Consider the following 24,226-nt stretch of genomic DNA (forward strand, 5'->3'; position numbering starts at 1 on the left):
CAAATACAATAAAGTGACATTTACAAATTACATATATTTCATTCCAAATATGCCAAAAAGCAATCCTCTTAAACAACTGAAGTAATTACGCTCATTAGAAAACGAATAATATATGATTACGCTTGAAAAATTATCACATAAGAATATTTATTCAATGCCTGAATAAAAGCTAATCTGAAGATTTTGAAATTTTCATATCGTAAACCGTAAATGTTAAATTACTCACCAATATGATAAGTAGGAAAATATATTTGCGCGAGACATTGGATTTGGTCGTAATTTCTTCATTTCTACAAAAATTGCTAAAGAATTCTACATTCATTAAACTGATAACTGCAAGATATTGATTCATAAGTTATTCTGTCGCCACAAAAACCCAATGTCTAATTAATGACGTTTGTTGCACCACAGCATTGTATATTGTAGAACACTATAAGTCGAGATAAGATCATTCATTGATTCCACTTCGTGTTTATTCAAAACGAATTAGGTATGTTTCTCGAATTTCAAAAGTACTAGAAAATCGAACTCTACATTAAACGAGTACAAAACAGATTCCTTTTCTACTTTCCACTGAGACATTCCAAAGCGTGGTAGGATTTTTCCCTGAAATATCAGTCATTACATAGTATACACTCACATCATTGCAAATTACAGAGGGTGAACGTGCCTGTGTACCAGGCCAAGAGCTGAGATACCTAATCTAGCAATTGGACCGATTCGAAGAAATTCGTCACCAACTTTTTTCTTCTCACAACAACAACAATTTATAATCTACGTTGTAGACGATCATTTGACTGATAATTTGATTGCGTTGTAGTACACAAATTTTGTGGATTGGCCTGTCTTTTAAAATTCGTACAGATATTGGGCGCACCCCACCGATAGAAATACGGTTACGACCAGCTGCTCTGGAGTAAGAGGATCAAGATTAACTTGGACTGATATCCTACACAGATCTACAAACCTACTGTTGCTGAGTCATCTAAAATAACCTTGTACAAAACTCGATTAAGATGCAAGCAAGATGAAACTTTTATATATTTAAGATTTGAAGGTGGACCCACATTAGATGGATAAAAAGAACTGTTGGACTAAAGAAACTGGACTTCTCTTGTTTGCACTATGGCTTATATAAGTCGTGATTCCTTGCTCTACTGAATACCCTTTATTAAATAATCGCTCTAACGAAATTATCATTTTCCAATCGACACCTCCTAGTTTGAAGAGTGTGCATTCATTCTCAGTTTCAAATTTTCATTTGCCAACAGGACGACACAGAAAGCACAAGATGTGAGAGATGCATTTTTACGACTTTAGTATTTGATTGACTTTCTAAACCTGTAAATGATTTAGTTGTTGTTGTAAGTATAGTGGAAGAGAAAACAACTAAATAAAAAATTTTTATGACACATATTTATCTCATTTAATATGCTCGGACGCGATTGCATTGAATCTATTTAAAAAGGACCTCTTATAATATTGATAAATACCCTATTTTAGGTTTTAATGTGCATTTCGCGTATAGGAACTCACATAAATGTATATTTCTTAATGAAAAGTTCTATATTACTAATCAATTCAAGACAAATTATCCCTTTAGAAAACTCAGATACGTTTCCACTACTATAGCCTCATCTTGCCCGAAGAATATAATGAAACTATTTCAATGCCCTATATTTTGCAAGACATGAATATTTGTTTACTTTCCATCGATATCATGACAGCTTCAGGAAATATACACAATGATACAGACATGTTCTAAGTTGCCGTGGATGATGGAATCCAGTATTCATCGTAAGTAAGAATGCCGATTGCCAGAACGCTCATTGCATTCACACTCACACACGCGCGTGAATTGCACCCGTGCTAATTTCTGAGTAGGAAGTTACTCCGTGAATATATTGAATTTTGAAAGATTTTTCCTTTGCTTTAAGGCCTAGGCCAAGGGTGGGCAACCCCTGGCACGCGAGCCCATTTATTCGGCACGCGAGCGAGGCCTCGAAAACGAGATCGTTCTCCTTCAGATAGAAAAGTTTCAAGACTCTGAAATATCTGATGAAACTCGGTGTTCGTTTATTTATTATACAGTATATCGTTGGTTAGCAATCCGTTATTTATTTGAACTCTTTTTGACCTTATATGACATATGGCTACAAAAGATACACATTATGATGTAACAACTGAGTTAGTTGTCGAAAAATTTTGCCGAGAAAAGCCAGCATTCATTTGACTGCATTATCACGTAATATAGTACGTCCTTGACATCTTTTTTCATCATTTCTGCTTGTTTTATGAAGTTGTACAGCGCATGTTGGTTAGAGTTACTTACTAACTTACCGTTATAAAATGATGATGAAAGAAATATAAGTGGCATCAGATACGTAAGAGATTTAATACATTTTGATTACAGCAGTATTTTAGTACATACGTATTTTACAGTAACGGCACTTCACATATACTTTTAGGAATGGCAGCAGTCTGTTCTCAAAAATTTTGGTCGGCACGCGGAAGAATTTTTTCATTGAATTTAGCCAATTCTGGCACGCGAGCCGAAAAAAGTTGCCCACCCATGGCCTAGGCCCTGGGCCCTGCCCTAGGCTGTTAGAAATTTTGTATTTTAAATGGTGCGCAATAACCAATTTCTTGCTTCAATACTCATTTTAAACACTTTAGCCCAGTGTGTAATGAACTGCGAAGACGAAATGATCCGGAAATACTTGGTGTTTTCTAAAAATAGTAGCTCTTTACTTATGAGTCTAGACTTAGAGCAGCGTTTCCCAAACTTTTTCGGCCACGGAACACTTACACTTTTTATCTCGCCTCGCGGAACACCAAAAAATGAAAGGGTAGAATTGATCAAGAAAAGTGTGTACTGTAGCGATTCCCAATGGGTTCGCCGTGGCGAGTTGCCAAATGCGCCGCGAAAACTAACAGAATTGTGTAACATAACTAAAGTATGGATGAATATTTTACATATTGCATTTATTATAAATGTTTATAGTTCCTTAATTTAAATGCTGTGTATATTAATCAATTCATTCAGTCTACCATTTTATGTCGCTTACTTTCCATTACTTAGTGTTTGCCTCTAATGTTACTTCTGATGGAGATCGAAGTACTTGTCGCAATTTCGCGTTTTGTAATGTTTTCAGCATTTCAAATAAGTAAAACCAGGCAGAGATGAAGGAAGAAGATTTGACCTTTTGCCTTTATTCTTTAGATCTACTTATTTGGCTATGACATGACGAAAATTTCGTCTTTGTAAGCATGCAGTAGCCTAATGTGAAAAGGTTCTGTATTAACGTCAAGTTAAAAAAAATGCCCTTGGCTATTGTGACTTATGAAACCTTCTCCAATGCGTTCCATAAATCTTCATCCGAATAATTGTTGAAAGGATCAATGTTTCTTCTCATTGTTCCAGTAAAAAAGATCGGATCCTATAAAATGAAAGAATTTCTCAGTAAATGTCAGAGGACTTTAATTGCTTCAAATTTATCGTCAGTCAATATTTCTTGCCAAAGTGTCATGGTTATTTTCTTGTAGTTTCTATAGCCTTTTGTATTTGTGCATGGTTTTGTGTATACTAAGGCGAGTTTCCTATTTCAGGAAATTGAGTCTGAGTAAACAACTCCATTTGGGTATGCCTTCTTATATAGCAACAGTTAACGTTCATTGAAAAGCACGCGGTTTGTAAGACCAAATACGGAAAAGTGGTGGAACCGTGGCTGACTTTTATATCAATTTGAATTGAAAGCCAACTTCCAAAGAACGAAATTTGGCAGAATTCTTTATAATATTGTATAATATAAATAGTACTTCAGACCTGTGGAATTATAGATAATGCTTTGCGTAGATCATGAAGTCCTAAGGATGATATGGGAATTCCATCTATGAATATTTCACCACTTGTTAGTTCCGACAGTCTGAAAAGTGCTGATATAAGAGAACTTTTCCCGGCACCCGTTCGTCCGACAATTCCAATCTAAGGTAAAATGTTTTCATCTTTATATTATTGAGGATTTTTTTTAAATTTAATCTCCACAAATCATTTAAAGTGTCACGAAGAGAAACTAGGTAATTCTGTTTCATTAAAATTCATTTCTTCTTTAAGTTACGACAAACGTTTTTAAACTCAGTTCACCTAATTCAAGTTGGATTATCTGTCGAGAGTTTTATTTCTACCTTTTCTTCGTTTTCTGTGCCAAAAAGTATTTTCTAAATATACATCAAACGCATATCTTTCATTTAATGATATACAATGATGTGATCTAACATTACCATCATTAGGCTGAAAAGAGTTTTTTGAATGAATAAAAGTATTAAGTATTCGATTCAATTCCTATCTGTTACAATGTGAATTTGTAATTTTTAAAATTTGTTAATTGTGTGAACTATTCAATGCTTCCTTACAAGATTCTAGGTACGCAAGTAATAGCTTCTTAGCCAGAGAAAATAAATGGTAAATGGAATAATCGAAAGGATCACAAAATAGTTGACGACAGATGTGAGGATTACAACGCTGACGATCGCGCCAAAAATCTGTAAATTGATAAAAGACAGGTCGGAGTAACAGAAATTTACAATTGTGAAAATCACGAGCATACATATCATGAAAGGACGATTTGTCCTTGTAGAAAGGTTTACCATCAATAATATCCTGTTATACAGAAGAAACAGTATCTTTTTAAAAACTGATTATAATGTCAGTATGTCATTTCCGAAATTTTCAAAGAGAAATATTAACATTTATTTATCAATAATTTTTCTGTGCAGACATTTAATCAGTTTAGTCAAGTACGAATGAAATATAGTTAATCCAAACGCTATTAAATAAGTTCCAATTGAAGATGAGATTGCTCACAAACAGTCAATGCCATGGATGAAAATAAATCAGAAAATAATCATGAACGGAAACTCGATTTGAAATACAACAATCTTCCTCTCACCCACAGAAAATATACAAATGTGACAGGCAGAAGCTCGTCTATCTGTCCCATGTCTTTGGAAAATCTGTTTAGGATTCTTCCTAAATTATCAACAGAATAAAGCTTTAAAAAATTGTAGATTCACGTGAAATACCGCGCATATTACATTTGACTAACAATTTGCAGAATCAATTCTCTTCAATACAAGAGAGTGATTCTCAAATATATGGACACGAAAGCCAGAACGAAGTAGTACGGGTATGCAATCTTCCACAGTAAGCTACCGGTACCACCTGACCACCAGATAGCCCACGCAAACGCGAAACCGCCACAACGTGAGCAATTTTTAATTTCGATGTCGTCAATGCACACAAAAAACGAATCCCTTAGAGCCCAACAATTTTTTTTTAAAAAGAGATGATATCTTCTTAGCGAAAAATACAATTTTGAATGACTGAAAAATTTCAAGTCGAGAGCAAGAACATGTAAAAGAATTTATAATAGAAAACATAACACAATATACCAAACAATCCATATGTACATTTCATGTCCAATAAAAGCAATGAATAGGAAAATGCCGGGGCTCGTAGGATTGCTTTAAACATCTTCTTATGCATGTGAATGCCGGAGGTGACGCAAATATAAAAATGTAAGTTTGCACGAAGCAACAATAAAAAACACCATCGCGGAAAGAACTAAAATGTAGTGTATGTTAACTATGTCTCCTGCATTAGTTTGATTATTTATTTACAAATATTAAAAAATTCCCAAAACTACTATCAGTAAATTTTCTAATCAATTTTACTCTGTAAGGTTTGAAAAATGTATTACATTTAGATAAAAAAAAACTAACGAAATATTACAAATATTGAAGAAGTACCCCTTGGAAGTTCTCAGGGCGCGAGTTTGACACCCATGTTCTAGATTACCTGCATATATCTTTATGTAATAGCTGGTATCAAAAGTGCTTGTTTTGTTAACACTTGTAAACGAGGTAGTCGAATTAAAATCCTTAGACAGTTCATTTTGTTCTGTTCCAGAACAAGATTCTGTAATCTTTGATGACAAATTTGAGAGATACTTTTGATATGACGTTGTCCTGTTGATATATTATAGCAAGAAAAAAAATGCACAAATGGTAATGTTTTGCTGTTAAATAGATTCTAGGAGTCTAGGAAATAAGCAAATATGTAGCATGTGAAAAATACACATAGTGACGCCAAACTCATTAACCGATACATTAGGTAAATAATTGTCATTTACCTACAATTCCAACTGACCAAGCTGGAGCAAATGATCTTTACCATTTTGCATAGAAGGTAATTTGATTAACAGAACATTACTTAACTCATATAAAAAGAGAATATATGAATTTCTTCATCGAAAAACCATCAATTACAAACAAATTTGAAAAAAATAGTATATATATATATATTCTATCCAGCAGAACATATAGGGAGAAACTGGTTACTGGGCGGTGATGTTAAAAGTTACAACCAGCAATTTAAATGTAAAAGGGTATTAGATGATATGAACCTCTTTCTTCTTGTCTTCGATTGATAGATCTGGAACTATAGATGTTTGTGGTGAGTCATGTGAATTTGCTATCAAGCTAATTGTGGATCCTGTAACTGTTTGTCGTTTTGCTTAAGTAAATCAAAAGAGACAAATATTGTCATTGCTAGTGAAAATATTTGTTATATTTTATTATTATTGGATTAAAAACATTTTTTATCATACAAATGTTTAAGAACTTATACCCCCCTAAATTGATTCGTTTTTGTCTTCTTTTTTCCTAAGCAAAACAGCAAAATCAACTGAACTATTCTGAAGTGCGGCATAAGTTCCGCGATCATACACTCTTCCCTGAATGATGAATACAATTTAGACAAGAATACGATAGGACAAGGATACAAGGGAAGATAATTGAATTGCTTTATATGTCACACTGATTACCATATAATTGTCTCCACTGGAAGACGATGAGAACAGTTTTTTTCAATCGGAAGTGTATAAAAGGATATTGTGTTAAAATGAACGCCATGAAAACATAAAACCTCTTTGGATATGAGAATCTCATCCACTCTTTTCAATAATTGCAGTTGATGAGTAATGAGTATTCGCGCCTACAGAAGAATAATATAAGTTTGAATGTTAGCAATGGTATGTAATGTATGTAAAAGTTTGAATACTTCATGGAAAATCAATTATTCACCAGAACCGTAATCAGCAAATTAAATTAATTACTTTGAATGATAATATATTTAAAAATCAACTCTTACTTTCTTTTTCATCATTCCACAGATGCAGTGTTCGAATATATGACTTGCCACAGTGATATCTACTGCGCTTAGTGGATCGTCCAATAAACATATATCTGCATACCTTTTGTACGCAGCTCGTGCCAAGCTTACTCTTGTTTTTTGACCGCCGATTAAGGTAACACCCCTCTCGCCTATGAGTGTCATGTCTTCATCAATCAGCAGATTGAGATCTTGAGATCAGTGTTTAATTGAACATTTTTAAAAAAGACCAGAAATATTATCAGTCTAACATAATCGGATAAAAATTCATTTTTCAAACTAGAAAACAATAACTCAAGATGATATATTATAATCAAAATATTAAAATCTGGAAAATCTTATTATTCGTCCTTGTCGTTTCCTTCATTTAGTGTAACAATATCGAAGCATTATTGTTCATTACAAATTTGAACTTCGCGTGACCTGACAGAATTTTGTTTTCAACTGTGAAATGAGTTATGCGGTAAGACTATGCGATATTCGTTCGTACCTTATTTAGACAGCATACGTGGATTACTTCGTGGTAACGTACTTCGTCGAATTCCGCGCCAAGTAAAATATTTTCTCGTACAGTACCGGAGAAAATCCAAGGAACTTGATTGGAGTAGACAACATTTCCATGAACTGTAGCCTTCCCTTCAGCCGCAGGTAATTCACCGAGTATTGCACTCAAGAGCGAGGACTGAAACAAAACTCTTGTTAATGCACATAACTCACTGTTATTGAACGAAATTCAGTCGTGTGACTTCCCTGCCAGTTTTAATCAGTTGTTTCAAATGTGATCTCGAACTCGTATACAAACATCATCGGTAGTGACTTGCGATTCCCGTTTATTAAAATTAAGTAAAATTGAAATGATATACTTGCTTTGTGTTCCCTACTTTGACTATTCGTTCTAGAAGGAAAATACAATAATTTCTGTTTTGTTACCTTTCCTGCGCCAACCGGTCCAATAACTGCCACCAACTTTCCTGCGTCTACCCGAACATTTACATAATTCAACGCAATATCGGATCTCTCATTAGTATCGTCATTCTGCACAAAAAATCAAAATTAGAAGACTTTGATTACAGTATTTAAACATTTAGTGCTTATACGAATGGGTTTAGCAAAGTGAACATTGCCGAATATAATTCGCAATCCGGTTCATTTGAAAATTATCTTCAATATTAATATGATTTATTATAATACCCGATTATAAGTACTCTCATATTCTATAACAAGTATAACTAAATTACTCAAAACTTCAAATTCAACGCAAACACTTTTTCTTTTCTAATATAATTATGATATAAACAAATTTAAATTAAAAATAAAACATCATCTATTTTGTTGCAAAATTCATGCATTTTGTTTCACGAAAAAATGGTTACGTATCAGTGGAAAACTTTCCGCAGAGCCTCGTAGGAGATGATTCACATAAACGCTGTATAAAACAAATCCTTCGCGTGATTACTATAAATCCCTTATCTGTCTTCTAACCAATTCCCATTTAGCAGTGAAGTTCTACGTAAACTTCTTGGTCGGAGTTTGATCTTAAATTATTTCCAATATCAGCAAATTCCTCCATCAGCAAATATTTCTGACAAAAGTGTTCAATGTCATTTGAGAAACAAATGATGGAATATTCCAGTGCAATAGGAATTAATACCGTACAATAACAAATTCAAAACTAATATAACTTAAAATAATTGGGCCACTTTCGTTAAGTCATATGTCGTAGTTAAGTCAAGCCGATCTTTTAAGTGCCATTAGACCTACATCTCTGCCTAATGTGCCCTATCTACGAATGTATACGAGACCCAAACAAGACGGTTACATGTAATGACATGTTTTATTTAGATAGTAATGCAATATTCTTTATTTATAGTTCATAATAGTTAGTACAGTACAGCGTGTAAAATGAAGACACCATTCAAAAATTCAATAATAAATTATTATCCGTGTAAATAGGTTATTTTTAGAAAACGAATGAATTGAAGACAAATAAGCAACATACTCGTGACACAAATGATGGATATTTAACGCCGCGTCTGTGCAAATTTGCCTTATTGAAGAAGTGAACAAATGAATGTGATATCAATGACACAAAGATTTGAAATTCAAATGATAATGGCAATTTGGCAATAATTTTCTCTTCACATGATTTGAAAGGGGACCCGACCGATTACCACAGGTAGTATTTTTAACCATATAAAATAAGATAAAACAATAATGGGTATATTTTTGTCATGAATAAAAAGATTACGGTATTGATAATTATCATTATAACGAGTACATATGCGTACAAATAACAAGAAGATGATTTAAAAAAATAATGATCATACCGGCCGTTTACCAGGATATTGACGCATGACCTAATGTAAACATACCTGTATTCTCTTCATTGATATGTTAGTTGTTGACATTTATTCAATTGCTAGCGCGAAACAAGTAGTAGAAAGTTTCAAAGATGAGCTGAGTCCCATTACTATAAATATCTAAAATAGATGTATAATTTGAATAATTTTAAAAGCATATTATGCTAGACGCAGTGGTTCCTAAACTTTTTTTTTTCGCGACCCCAATTTTCATAAAATCAAAACTCGGGACCCCACAACTAGAAACGTTGAGCAACTTCAAAGAACAGTACTGTATATCAGTTCAATTACCTCAATGGGAACAATGTACCTGTATATCGATTGCAAATGGAAGTTGACGGTGAACATTGGCCCAAAAATATACGAACGAGTCCGGCAATGCACCGGAAAATGGGAAAACATCGAAGGATTTCATAACACAAGGCATCGTAAGAAAACCACGATGTAAAAATCTCTTAGATCAGAATTATAACGGTTCTTTGGCGAAACACAGACGGACTTGATAAAATGTGGTAGATTGTAAGGAAGCGTACGATACTTCGGAAATAGTAAGATGCTTCTAAATATACATAAACTTTAAATCTTATTCAGTACATTCCAACAGTGTCTTTATTATTTTTAGTAAAAGTTTACCATATTACAGATTGCCCCATTATTAATTCTAACGTAAAACAGGGCATAAAAGTAGTAACATGGCATAAAAGGAATAACGTGTACGGAATCACATCTTTCAGGTGCCTTTATTATGCTAGAACTACGGGAGTCACGTGGCTAGTCCCCGAACTAAAATTATGGCCTAATCATAACCTGGTACACATACTACGTTCCGTTGTCCGCCATTTTGGTACGCATATTTCAGGAGTACCAAAAAATTTGTACAACACAACTTTGAACTTGAATGTTATTGCGCCTGATAGAGAGTTAAGCACTAATTATAAATATTTCACTTTTAATTTGATCGTTTTCTTGTGCAAAACAATACCACAACCATTATCATACCGAGCCGAGAAATGAGTTGTATGATGAGAGTAACCGAGTTACCGAGAATTTCACATTTGTATTTACGGATTTGCAAACTCAACACTTCACTCGATTTTATGACGTCATGCCCTAATTATTACTGCACAAAAGCTTCGAGAAGTAGAGAATGTAATAAAACACTACACTGTAATTGATACCGATTTTGAACCTATTTAGTTATTAGTATAATTAGGCAATATTTTATGTTGAATAAAAATTTGATTTATATTAGTACAGGTTATGAAATTTTTGTTCCTATAACATACCTTCGAAGCTGTTATTGTACCTCCCAAGGCAACATATGTCAATAACGTAACAAAAGTCAATATTTTATCTTGGCAAACCTAGAAGCAGAAATTAAAAGCTTTCAATGAAGATGATAGAAGAATTTTTTGAACTTCCTTCCTACAGAACAATTGCATCACGAATATTATGTTTGAACTTTGGATCGAGAAAAGAAAAACAAAATTGGTACACATATGGGATAATATCCATTAAAACTGTAGCACAGTTCCTACAATAAAAATTAACTTACGTAACATAGCAACCGCCATATAGAATGAGTTGTGTACCCTTTTGCCCCTTACAAAACTTAAAACAACACGCAACAGTTGTACCGCATGCACCCACACTAAGTTGAGATGTAAATGGTGCAAGTAATTAAGAAGATATTATCATACACATAACGTTCGATATTTGCTGCACAAATGGTACACACGTTACTTATGCACATACGATGGACATACGATACGAGGAACATGCGATGCACATAAGGCAGAATTCGAGACACCCGGTTACGAAATTCTGAATCTCATTGCGGTCGCCCCCCCAATAATTTCGCAAAAAAATTTGATACATGTTGTTTCCGCCTTACAAAATTATCATTTCCGAAAAGTGCGATAGTCAAGCGCAATTAAACGGTTAATAGTCACCGATATTATAACTGTTTTCTCACAATAATGTGGACCAGAGCGTCTTCGGAGCACCTCACATTTTCGTGAAACATGCGCGTCCGCACGGGTAATACTCCGTCTTCAAACGCACCGCCGATCACGCGCCACGGTTTTTCACAACTAATTCATTTTTGTACAATTTAATATGATTTTCTCATTGTCAAAATCTTTCAATAGTGTTATTGTTGGCACTTGCGAGAGAAGTGAAAGAGGCAAACTGTGTTTCATTACAACAATTAATTATTATCGCTAAAAAATTAACTAGATCTAAAGCTGTTATAAACAATTTTCACCGCTGGACGTATCTTTTCACGTTATGGATTTCGTGCAAGACCCAGCATAATTTGCGGGCAAAGATCAAAGCATTTACTATGTCGAAAAGTTGAAAAGCGGCAATATAAAAAACTAAAAATAAAACTGTAAACAATATAGGTTTTGTTGAGGCCCGCGACAGTCTAAAAACGCTTTTCTAGGCATCGAAAATCGCAAAATTTCACAAGTTATGTTTGCTTGACCTTTAAAAACATTTCGTCACTAAAATCGAAACACGGTCAATTGTGAGCGGGATTTGCCTTTTTATCCATTACTTTCAAATTGACGTCGAAAATTTTCGTGTTAACATTAAACAAAGCTGACAACGCGACTTTTCCCCGGTTTGTGATGATATATAAGATAATTAAAGTATTTTCGATCACTTTTTGTATTTATTTATGTATTTTTATTGTACTGAAATAACTTTTACTACGTGAGAATTGACAAAAAATTTATGGATTTTTCGAAAGGTTTTATCTTTAAAAATAATCGGAGTGACAACATTGCGATTGGTGCCAGTGTTACAAGTAAATCTCAAATTTATCAAATTCGCAAAATAGCAAAAATACGGATCAAAACAATATATAAACGGGCAGTTTACCACACATTTTTATGTCCGCGGATTGCCGTCGTGTGTTAGAATGGCTCTTGTTTTGTCGACTCAACCGTAGTTTAAATTGAAGACAATTAAAATAATGAATCAAGACATTTTGAATATGCCCGTATCGGTCTTTGATTGATTACTTTGCACAAGTGAAAAATCATTTTTCGTTGATAAAGTCGGCTCTTTTAATAAGTGGCGTAATCGCGGCGACTGTTCCGCGTGGATTTCGAGGCGGTGAATTTGTATTTTTGATTTACTAGTATACTTTATAATTATTTTCATTGTATGAAGTAAAATTGTACTATATGGGATTTTATATCAGATATCGAGATTTTTGTAACGGCGATAACGAGTTCGGAAGATTGCAAAAATACGTATCAAAATTAAATACATCAGGCAGCTTATCTCATATTTTTATTTCCCCATATCGCCGTGGTACTTTAGTTTAGTAATATTTTTATTTTGACCTAAGAAGTCGCAACCGCGAGTTACGCTGCACACAATTAAATTAATATGTAGGGACATTTTAGAATCTCGTGGCTGTCATGGATCGACAGAAAAAACATTATACGCTTAAATAGGCGGCTCTTTTAACTAGCGCGTAATCGCGGTGCTTATGGCAGACGGCAATGGGAAGTTCCGACCTCAAATTTGTTATTTTCTGTTTGTTAGCGAGAGCCGTGGGCTAATTCTCGCGGAATTCAAGAAATTGGTTCAGTGACGCGCAAGTTCCGTGTCCGAGCCAAGCAGCCTAGGTAATCGATATATGAGTAGCAAAATGACATGCTAATACTTAGAGAATGACATCGACCAGTTATTGTTACGTGACGATACACGGCGCGGTGTTTTTCGGTAGGCGATCCAAGTTCGCCCCCCCAAAATTATGGAAAGTGTCCGCCCCTGAATACAACGTACAACTAGAAAATTGTATGGGCGAAGTGGGACATTTATCTGGAAACAACACAAAGATTGAACGCAGGGTATGAAGTTAGTATAAAATAAACACCGCAAACATGAGTTAACTGCCACGCCAATACAAGTGAATGAAAAAGCAGTAGGATAAAACATCTGTTATATTTAATAAGGTACGTGTTCAAATGTTTTGGGTGATAGATGGTTACCTGAATTTGCCGAATGCCCGACCGGAGAATGTTTGCAAAAACATTATTATAATCAAGACTCCCATTCCAGATAAAGCAACAATTCCAATTTCTTGCCAGAGTATAATTCCAACAATTAAACATTGCAGCGGTGCGACCCAGAGATAATGCAGAGACATAGGGAGCTAAATAAATAGGCATACACATGTAATATGTACAAAACCCTTTTTACAACTAGCAAAAAAAATGCTATCCATGAATTGATATATATGTGTCATTTTTAGATGAACGTCCATTTTGATTGTATAACAATTATACCCGAGTGTTTTTTTTGCAAAACAACTGCCAATATGGAGTTGGAAAATACAGTTTTAAAGTTAGCCAGTTTTCTGAATCCAAATCTTGAAATCGGAATTGGAGTTCATTTTGCTGCGTTTACTGGCTTTTTTAAGGTCACAGTTGGCCGAAACTTGACAGGCCATCTCTGTTACAAGGCTCATTTCATACGTTCATTTTATTTATTTTATTTTTTATTTCTTTTGAACGTCATTGACGTGCTGAAAAACGAGAAGAAAAATTTTCATTGGGTCGCAAGCTTGAAATATTTATGTATTCGAAAAAATCAGATATTTTATATGAGCGTTTGACATTTACTCACCTTATCAAATCGAAGAACATCAGTGGCTCCGAGATTAACTATTTTACCTGTCGTTGTATTATTCAATGATTTCTGACTCAAGCGAAGTGTCTGCAAAACGAACTTATAGAGAGTATAGAAGACCAACGGTGCACACAACCTGCGGCCGTCGCGACAAAATAATGCGGCCGTCCACATACAAAATCCTATGAACAAAAAAAAATTCAAAATATAGGATTTGGCGGATATGCTGGAGCAAAAAGAATGATGAACAGCTTGTGCAGAAGTTTAAAGACGAGGAAAATCTGCTGGACACATGGAAAGGCGCAGTTGAATATCCAGTGTTACAAGAATTGGCAAGAAAAATTCTCGTTCTTTTTGGAAGCACTTACACGTGCGAAGAATGGCGTACCTGAAGAATGAGTACCGAACCAGATTGTTAGACGTCAACCTGCAGTCTGAACTAAGGCTGATGGTATCCAGCCAGTTACCCGACTTTGCAAGTTTATCTGCCTACATGCACGACCAAGGGAGTCATTAAATTGCTGCGATGCTTTGCAAACTTTTATAGAATAAATTTAATAAAATATTTGACATTTTATTAGACTTTCGGGGACAAGAAAATGGGAGCAACCGCCCCTCTCCCCCTCCCCGACTTTCGATTTTTTTCAAAAATGTGCAACCATTATGCAACTTGCTGCAATATATCTGCTCAAGAATAGGTCCACCGAAAAGAAAAATCCGTCTAAAATGCGAATATTATTCTTCCAAGTAGACTTACATACTTTATAATTGGGCAGACTGCACCTCGCATGCGTCAAATACGAGGTTATGACGTCATAAAAGCAAAAAAATTTCGCGCGCCTTCGCCGCGCTCATCAACCCCCTTACGTCCGTATTAAATACAAATAAATGCAATGTGGCCGCAAATGGACCTTTCCCCAAGCATCGACTTCCTTGTTTACTTCGTGACATTGGCCAATCAGCAAAATGCAAAAAGTGACGTAACAATGCCCCCTTTTCGCATCCGCTCAGACACTTTTTTCACCTTTAAAAAACAGATTGTAGTATGCAATAAATCACAATGATGGTTTGAAACATATACCCCATTTTACAGACGCCAACTTGCAAGAGCACTCTTAAAATAGCCCCGAAAATTTTGTAATGGTAAAGTATAGGAAGAATTTTCTGGGGGTTAGAGGTCGGGGAAAGGTCCATAGCAAAAAGGTTGTGCACCCCTGACTTAGACGGATACACAGGTATGGTGATGATCGTTAGCTCGTATTCGTGGTTTTACTAGATATTTGTCAGTTTTTACCTTTATTTCTAAAATTTAGATGGAAGTTGAATAACTCAATGCCCATTTTGTTTTCAGGAAAGTTTTATATTATTTGCAGCTTTGTTGTAATCAAAAATTAGTCTCAAAGCTGTGATAGACTAGGATAAAATTATCTATCGTTAAGTAGCCTACCTCAGAAGGGCGGGTGTTTGAATATTTTGAATCAAAATGATGTTTTGTAACATGAAAAGTAGGTTGTAAGCGCCAACTCGCGAAAAACATTCTGAAAATAAGCATCAGAAACTTTGCAATGCTATATTTCAAAGGTCGGGGAAACATCCATTTAAATTTTTCTATTAAATTAGATTGTGCAAACTTACATACTCGATATTGTGAAATTGTATTGTAAACCGACAATATACAGATTTCATGCCCGGTTATCGCGCTGCAACGTTCTGCAGTTCTGTGCAGTAAATCTTGCACCTAATATTTTATTTGTACCATATATACAAACTGTTGAAAATACTTGGTTTGCAAAAAAAGCGGAATTCTCGTGAAAACAAATCAAAATTTCGAATATTTCGGGAATTCGTATAACACTGAAATAATTGTTGTAACTCTAGTTTGGTACTTTTTAATATATTTAACTTTACAATCTAAATCAAGAAGTCGATTTAGGAAAATATTAGTTTTTGAACCAATGGCTCAAATTGCCAAGCAGTTTCTATAGTTCGTATTTACCGAAAGGGCAAAAAGACGAAGTCCTAAAATTTAAATGAAATGATAGCTTGGCTTCAGAAAATCGGGGCTTCAGCAGTCCATTGCAGAGATTTTCAACCAGGGTTTCCGCCAGTGCAATCCAAGGGTTCCGCAAGTTTTAAGACCATTTTGTTTTACCAGTAATGTGGTTTCTTTTGGTTCCCGTACATTTGAACCCACGACAATTGCACCTACATACTATTGCACCTATGGAAATTTTGTTTGTTTTGCGGATATTTGAACCCATACTAACCCTAACCCATGGGTTAAAATGGACGGTCACAGTTTCTTTTATATATATATATTTATAGTTTATATCGACAGTATTGCTAAACTCTTCCCCGAAATTTCCACACTATTGATTGCAGAAATGTTGGACATAGAGTCTACTCTACTAGACACTCCGAAATAACCGAATACAATGTTTTATAGTTATTATTTATTAGTAAGCTAAGAAAAAGTATGGCAAAATATATATTTTGGCATATTCATCTAGCTGCATTGAGTACTATCAAGTCATCATTTCCAAAAAATTAAACTGATGGTACCTGAAATGGTAATGTTAATGCATGTATGATAATTAATTATGTAATGATTTATATAGCATAAGTGGGATGACATATATATGAACATAACTTGTGAGAAAACTAAATAATGAAAACGTAGAAAAGCCCCCCTACATTAACAAGAATATTAATACTGTATAAGTTTAACAAAAGATCGGAGAGGGTCGGGCGATACGGAATAAAAATGTTCTCTCTTAAAATAACACAGCCAATTTTTTGGCGAAATATTGGGTCCCGTGGGATTCACAGCAGATTCGACCTTCTTCCATATTTATCTACCGAAATTTAGAATACAATTGTTTGCAGAAAAAAGCGATTTTTACAACGACAATCACCTCAACAAGAACAATAATTTATCAAAAGGTGCCCTAGATCAACTTCGAGACGAAATACTGTATGTATATAGCATTTGTACGTACAAATATGAGACCATGCTCTTCAAATCACCATCTGAATAAAGTTTATAAATGTGTACGGCGATTGAATTGAATATTAAAGTTGGCTAATGAAGCAAATAAAATATCATTGATAACGTCACTGCTGAAAGAGTTGTGAAAATCTAAATCGTAAAAATATAAGCTACAGATATAAGTGATTCAAGAATTCATTCTTACAACGATCCATGCTAAATAAGAGAACTTATCACGATATAAAGACAACATTATCATGCCTTTAATAAAGCAAATGGACTGGGCCTTATCTTCTTCTTTCCAAGTGTGCAGCGATAAATCATCATCCTCATATGGTAAAATGTAAATATGACTGAGTGCAGTATGATTGGTGCCACAAATACATTCGCAAGAAGAAATCCTGCTACAAATCCGGGGGAGTTGACAAAATCGAGAAATCCGTATATTTGAGAGTTTATTCCAGCGAAGTGTACGATAACTGCGGTGAATGCATAGAACAAGGCGAACATGCTAGTGTAAACAAACTGTATCCAGCGTGTCGGAATGGAGACTACAAAAATATCTATTAGAAGCATTATTCCTTGCACGCTATGTTTATGTTGGCCGAGAGGTTGTTTCAGTGTTTCCGCAGGAAGCCCGGGTGCCGTAAGTCCCCAGTATAAAACAGTAACGAAAAGCACAAAATTCATTGCTTGTACATGAAAGAACCAAGTGAGTTTATGAAAAAACTGCAATCCACCTGGGAATAAAGAAAATAAACTTTTAAATACGACTACAATTGCTATAGTAATCACAAAATTTTATTTCTATCTATCACTAAAGCACTATATTATATAGATATATATAATGTTTCTAGCAGAAACGAATGGATATTTCAATTTATAGCGTAAAGGCCTTAAATGAAAAGAGAAATTAACATGTGCCCTCATTTAATTTTAGAACGATTCGCCCTCAGTTTTATTTTGAATAAACCCAGAATAAGTTTTTTCTCCCGCGTATTCAATGGGTGCCATAATTAAGTGGGGATTGCAAAGTTCATTTATTCAAGCTTGAATATTAAATATATTACTATATCCGCTATACCACAAATACTTTTGTATCTTTACCTGGAGTCTCCGACTTTCCGTTATTTGATTCTTCTTGGTTTTCAATTTTACGGTCATTTTGTGCAATTAGTCCATACAATGTAGTGATAAACGCGCAAAGATAATAAATTCCGGTAAAGAAAAAACTCCAATTACTTGCAGTGTAGGCAGCATCTTCTTTAGCAAACGCCCAGGTTGCTATTAGCCAGCCCCAGTGATAAAACATGGTGAAAGCACGATATAAAACAAAGTATAATTTCTTCTTCGACCACTTCAAAATACAAAATAATAGATTCTTGGTGTAAGAAAGCTTTTTATCTGAGATTGTATAATCCTATTTCCACATATATATTAAAAGCGTAGTATATCAATGCTAATCATCACATGCATTATATTTTATTTTAAAATTTCACTTCAAGAATGAGAATTATGTGAATGTCACCATTTTGAAGTTATAATAATAAAAATAAGCAATGGAGCAATGAATGTCATGACCACTGGGATAAATTCAAAAGCATACTGACTTACTTGGAATTCATAAAAATTGTTTTCGTTCGCGCTTTCGAGTCGTAGATGCTTTATTTGAAATTCGTATCCACAGCTTGTTGCCATTTCAAAACGTAAAAAGTTTTTACTTAGGCCTACTTACTGAATAAATTTCATATGTTGTTTGCTGAATAAGTTTAAAGACTAGAATAAGAAGATGTTTTGTTTTCATTTCATGGCTTAAAACACCAAAACACATTTTAAAACTAATTTTTCGATAATCAGGTAATAGCAAACCCACAAGAATTTCACAAACCGCGCTTTTGGTCTGTTTTATTCCTTCCAAGATGGATTTGAGAAATGTACTTGACGTAATTCGAATTTCTGAGTTTTCACACCTATAAGCATACCGGTTGGCGTATATTATATATTTGTGGTATACATATTATATATATATATATTAGCAAAAAATTAAATAATACTAAAATAATGATTGATGTTTCTAACCAACTCGAATTGATTTAAGTTTCGGAAATAGTTATTTTCTTGCTACATTCTCCTTCTTATGCTTGAATTAAAATATATATTTTTTACCTCGAACTTCGTAGCAAATGTCTCTTTCATATTTGCTACGCATAGCGATATTAGGGCGCGTTATGTAAAGCAGTTTGTCAAAATTTATCGAGTTTTAAACATGCGTGATTATCTCCATCCAACGCTATGACAATATTGAATAACCGCAGCCCTATATTATTGCCAAAGGCGTGTATCGAATATCAGTGTCTAATGAACCCAGATTGCCTTGAGTCTTCAAGAATCCTTTTATCCAAATGTTTTACAAGATACTGCATAGCTTTTGACCCTTAGGCATATTTTTAGCTTCATTAGACCAATGAAATGCTATATGGCATCATATATGTTTACCTCATGTTAGGTGTATCCAGATAAGTGTGTCTTCCAATATAAAAACAGTCTGTTTCAAAATATGGCGATCAAAAACTGATGAGGAACTGCATAATTTGGGGTAGAAGGAATAAAAACACATCGCAAACCCAGCGCTCTATTTTCGCGCCTGAATAAACCCAAATCAAAAAATAGCCTCCATACAACGTTACTTACAGTTTATTTCGCCACTACCTTAGTAATGCTATAACAAACATTAAAATTGAGTAATACATTCTACGATGTCTTATAATGTTATATTCCATATCTTTTCAGTCTGTTCACTTGTAGCACAAAGTCTTAACTCACCAGTGAAACAATACAATTTCAGTAATAGAACTATAGGGGTTCGGTTCAACAAATAGTGCTTAAAACCACGAAAACGAGTCAAACTCATTCCTCTTCATGCTTGAAAATCTGTCTAAGTGAAAAATTGTCTGAACGGCTTGAATTTCAATTGTACGTCATTGTTTATTTTTCACTGATTATGCGTTGCTACGCAGCTGAATACGATTAAATTAGCAACGCGACATACATACGCAGTCAAAATATACATTCAAAGCCAACTCTCATATATCTCATATACGCATAAATTCATTTTAAGTGATGCCACACATACAGTGAATTGATTTTAAATACATATACACTATGTAGAGCTGTACAATACGGTTGAGTCTACATGTTGTGTGCATGAAGATACATACAGAATCATTCGTTCACAGCGATTGAATACACAGAGGAAGTGGCAATTTTTTCGAGTCATAATGCCACTTGAAGTTCAGGGCAAACCATCATTACCCACGTTACATTTTGTTTAATTTATAAAGCTTAGCCATATCAATTTTGTATGGCAAAGCGAATCTCGATGACGAAATGGGGTAGTGCTATTTCTTTTAGAGAAACTCTAAAAGGGCTATTGATCGAGAAAGCAACGCTCAAATATATGGACATGAAATGCAAAACGATTTTTTTAACCAAAATTATCCCAAATATCATGTCCTGAACAAAACTAAAATTGTGGAACATGTACGGTAGCTTACAGCAGGGCTACTCAACTGGCGGACCGCAGTCCGAATCCGGACCTTTCGAGTATTGGATTTGGACCCACCTAATTATTTATTTTGAATCATTAGCCCCACTTTTTGAATTTCCTATTATAAAATGACTTTCATAGATTTGAATATATACCAAAAGAACTATACCACCATAAAAAACAAATCTTAATTTGCTGGTAATCATTAGTCGGTCGAGGAAGTGCTCGTTTAAGGACGCCGAAATATCATTTCTGGAAAGACCGGACCCAAATAATTTTGAAGTTGTGTTTGCGGACCTTCGATAAAAATAGCTGAGTAGCCCTGGCTTACAGTATCAGGTTACCGATACCCGGACTGTCCTAGTTTTTACTGATCCTGTTAGTTGGTGATACATGCTTTGAGTCTCAAAGTGTATTGTGGTACCAAAAGATCGCAGTCGCAATTGTACTATCGAACATTTCACAGTACCAGCACCGTAGACTGCCGTGAAAAAATTTCGACTTTCGCTAACCTGACATGAGGTCGCGGAACCGCTACAAATAATTTTTAATTTTGTTGACATCATACCACGAAACGTCAAATAGACTAACGAATCACACAGAGCCTACAGGAAGTTTGAAATTAATGAAGGTAATAGCCTTCTAGCGACAACAAGAATATTGAGCCATTAAAGATTTCAAAGCAATTGGTCCCGTAGTTTAGGGGTGCACAACACGGGGCACGCGTGCCAAATTTGGCACGCCATACGATCGAACGTGACACGCGAACGGTTTTGTAAAAAAAAATTTATCCATGATATGCATTAAAATATCACGTTTATATCAAAAGATTTCCTTGTTTACTACGTGACATTGGCCAATAAGCAAGATGCATAAAGTGACGTAACATCGCTTCCGCTCAGACAGATTTTAAGACGTGGTTGTAAACATTACTTCGTTTTCGCGTTTTTGAGTTCTATTCGTTAGTTTTCAGTTGTGTTTCGGATATGTAAATATATATCAAACAAGAGAGCTATGCTCGAATATATGGACACGTAGAGTCACATAATTTTGATGACGTCATAGCGAAAAAAAAAGTAATAGCCTTCTGGAGAAAATTTTTATCTTTAACCACTGAAAATTTCAAAGCAATTGGTTCAGTACTCGAAGAGAAAAGCGACTTTTTAAAAACCCGTCAAAGAACAAGAACAACAACAACATAATATTGAAACGATCGTTATGTCCACTACGTGTCCAATAACATGCGTCAACTTAACACCAGTCGAATCGGGGTACAATTTTTGGTACAGTGACTGTCATAGCCGTTTAGGGCTGATGGACAATTCGACTACACGGACAACTCACCAGGCCTAGGGTGGTGTAGCCAGTCTGCGGACAATTTCATTCAAACCGCTATAAAACAAAAACCAATATATCTAACCCGTTAATTTTTTTTTACCGTGGGTGCATTGGCGGCATTTATTCTACACGCTAAACCTCGTATTGACTTTCTACGACAAAGGGTTGAAGCTATACAAATCCCCAAAGTACGGCACTCGAAAGACGTATTTGCGACCGAACGACCAGTGTGCGACCACGGATTTCAAACCTTGATCATCGTTTATGCTGCGTCGAGACTATCGCATACGCAGCCATACAGCAATCAAACAGACAAAACACGGTGGTCGCAAATTGGTTGACAATTGTTGGTCTTGTGACAGCGTGAAAACATTGGGCTTCTAATTGCATTTCTGACCGTCATATATTTCAAGAACACGGTTATTTCGAACAACACTCGTTAAATTATAAGCAAAGCACCACATCACAGCAATCAAACAGACGAAAACACGGTGGCCGCAAATTGGTTGACAAATATATTATCGACGTATCGGAAATGCACACCCCCTATTCCCCCTCCTTCAAATGTAGAAACGCGAAACTTTCAAATATGGTTAAAAGAAACACAACTCTACCCACCTGCCAAATTTCATCTTTTTATTTCTCATATATGTATGGATTTTCAAGCTTTTGACAGCTACGAGTTAGTTCAGTGTCACCGCGCTGTGTTACGGTACCAGAACTTCAGAAGGTCCTGTCTTGTGACAGCGTGAATTGAAATTGCAAGATGGTCCGTTGGACACAAAATGGCGTCCGATATCCGCAGAACGTTTAGTGACGTCATAGCAAACAAAAACAAATCTTACAGAGCTAACAGAAATATTTGAAATAAATAAAAGTAATAGCCTTCTGGAGAAAAATTTCATCTTCAACCACTGAAAATTTCAAAGCAATTAGTCCAGTAATCAAAGAGAAAAGCGACTTTTTAAAAACGTGTCAAAGAACAAGAACAACAACAACATAATATTGAAACGATCGTTATGTCCACTACGTGTCCAATAATTCAATGTTCACTTTGTTTTTTAAAGAGTTTCAGTTTAATTGCGGTAATCAAATGTAGATATAGCTGTAATGAACTAGGCTAAAATTCTTTACCGGTATTTTTAATAAAAAGTAAAGTAGTAAACATTAAAAGTAGTAAACATAAACAGTAAAACATTAAGCTTCTCAAGAAGCCCGCTGTAAAGTCTCTGATCCTTGTTTTGTCTGTATATTATAAAGTTCTTTTAAAACGATGTAATATACAAAACGACAGGAGGAAACGGTAAACAACTTAACTTCAATTTAGATAAAAGCTTGAGGAATCAGGTTGAATCCTGCGTTTGCGTTTGAGATGTATGTCTTGCCGTAACAAAAAGTAGAGTGTCCCCGATTTTTAGAGACTAACTTGGTCAGCGTAGCGACGCGAGACATCGGCCAATCACCGGGCGACACAAGTTAGGTCTCGCTATCAATCTATCTAAATTTCCAAGTCGTGTATATTTTTGTTAAAGTATCTAACATAAATGCTTCTCAATTACAACTGAACAGCCCTATAAAGTCTCCCATTGGCATTAGTACTTAAAATCAATTTCTAATATTCAAAACAATTCGCCAAGGAGGCCAAATCAACGCAAAGTTTCCGCTAAGTAACTAATTACCTAAGCTAATAACTTTTAAGTTATGAATTGCTTGTAGCAAACGACGTTTGGTGGCGTTGTGAGCCAAGAAAAAAGATGCAAGCCTGAATCTTTAATATGTGTGTGGGCCCAGTAACGAAAGCTACACGTTTTGATTATGCATGGGAGCGTGTAAACTTAGTGTCATGTTGGCGTAGTGAAAGAAAATATTGATTAGCATAAATTTATATAGTCTATATATGCTGGGAAATACAGTCAGAAGAGTACTCCCGTAGTATGTGAACCAAGATAGAGGACGCCGGAACGTAGTATGTGTACCAGGCTTGGGGTTGAGCCATAACTCAGGTACAAATCCTACGGGAGTCACTTGGCTAGTCCCCGAACTCTAATAAAACTAAAATAAGAAAAATTGGAAATAAATTATGACCTATTCCTAACCTGGTACACATACTG

At 35.0% G+C, this 24,226-nt stretch overlaps 1 protein-coding gene across 1 annotated transcript; it reads right to left on the bottom strand.

The window, feature by feature from the left end:
* Positions 1–16,776: 16,776 nt before the first annotated feature.
* On the bottom strand, positions 16,777–18,974 carry LOC144431208 (uncharacterized). Its single transcript, XM_078119041.1, has 3 exons — positions 18,845–18,974; positions 18,338–18,587; positions 16,777–17,970 (listed from the first exon to the last, which is right to left on the bottom strand). The coding sequence occupies exons 1-3, from the start codon at positions 18,926–18,928 to the stop codon at positions 17,486–17,488; spliced, it is 819 nt and encodes a 272-aa protein (XP_077975167.1). The 5' UTR covers positions 18,929–18,974; the 3' UTR covers positions 16,777–17,485.
* Positions 18,975–24,226: the final 5,252 nt, after the last annotated feature.

This window comes from Styela clava, chromosome 2, assembly GCF_964204865.1.
Source record: "Styela clava chromosome 2, kaStyClav1.hap1.2, whole genome shotgun sequence".
NCBI classification, from domain to species: Eukaryota; Metazoa; Chordata; class Ascidiacea; order Stolidobranchia; family Styelidae; genus Styela; species Styela clava.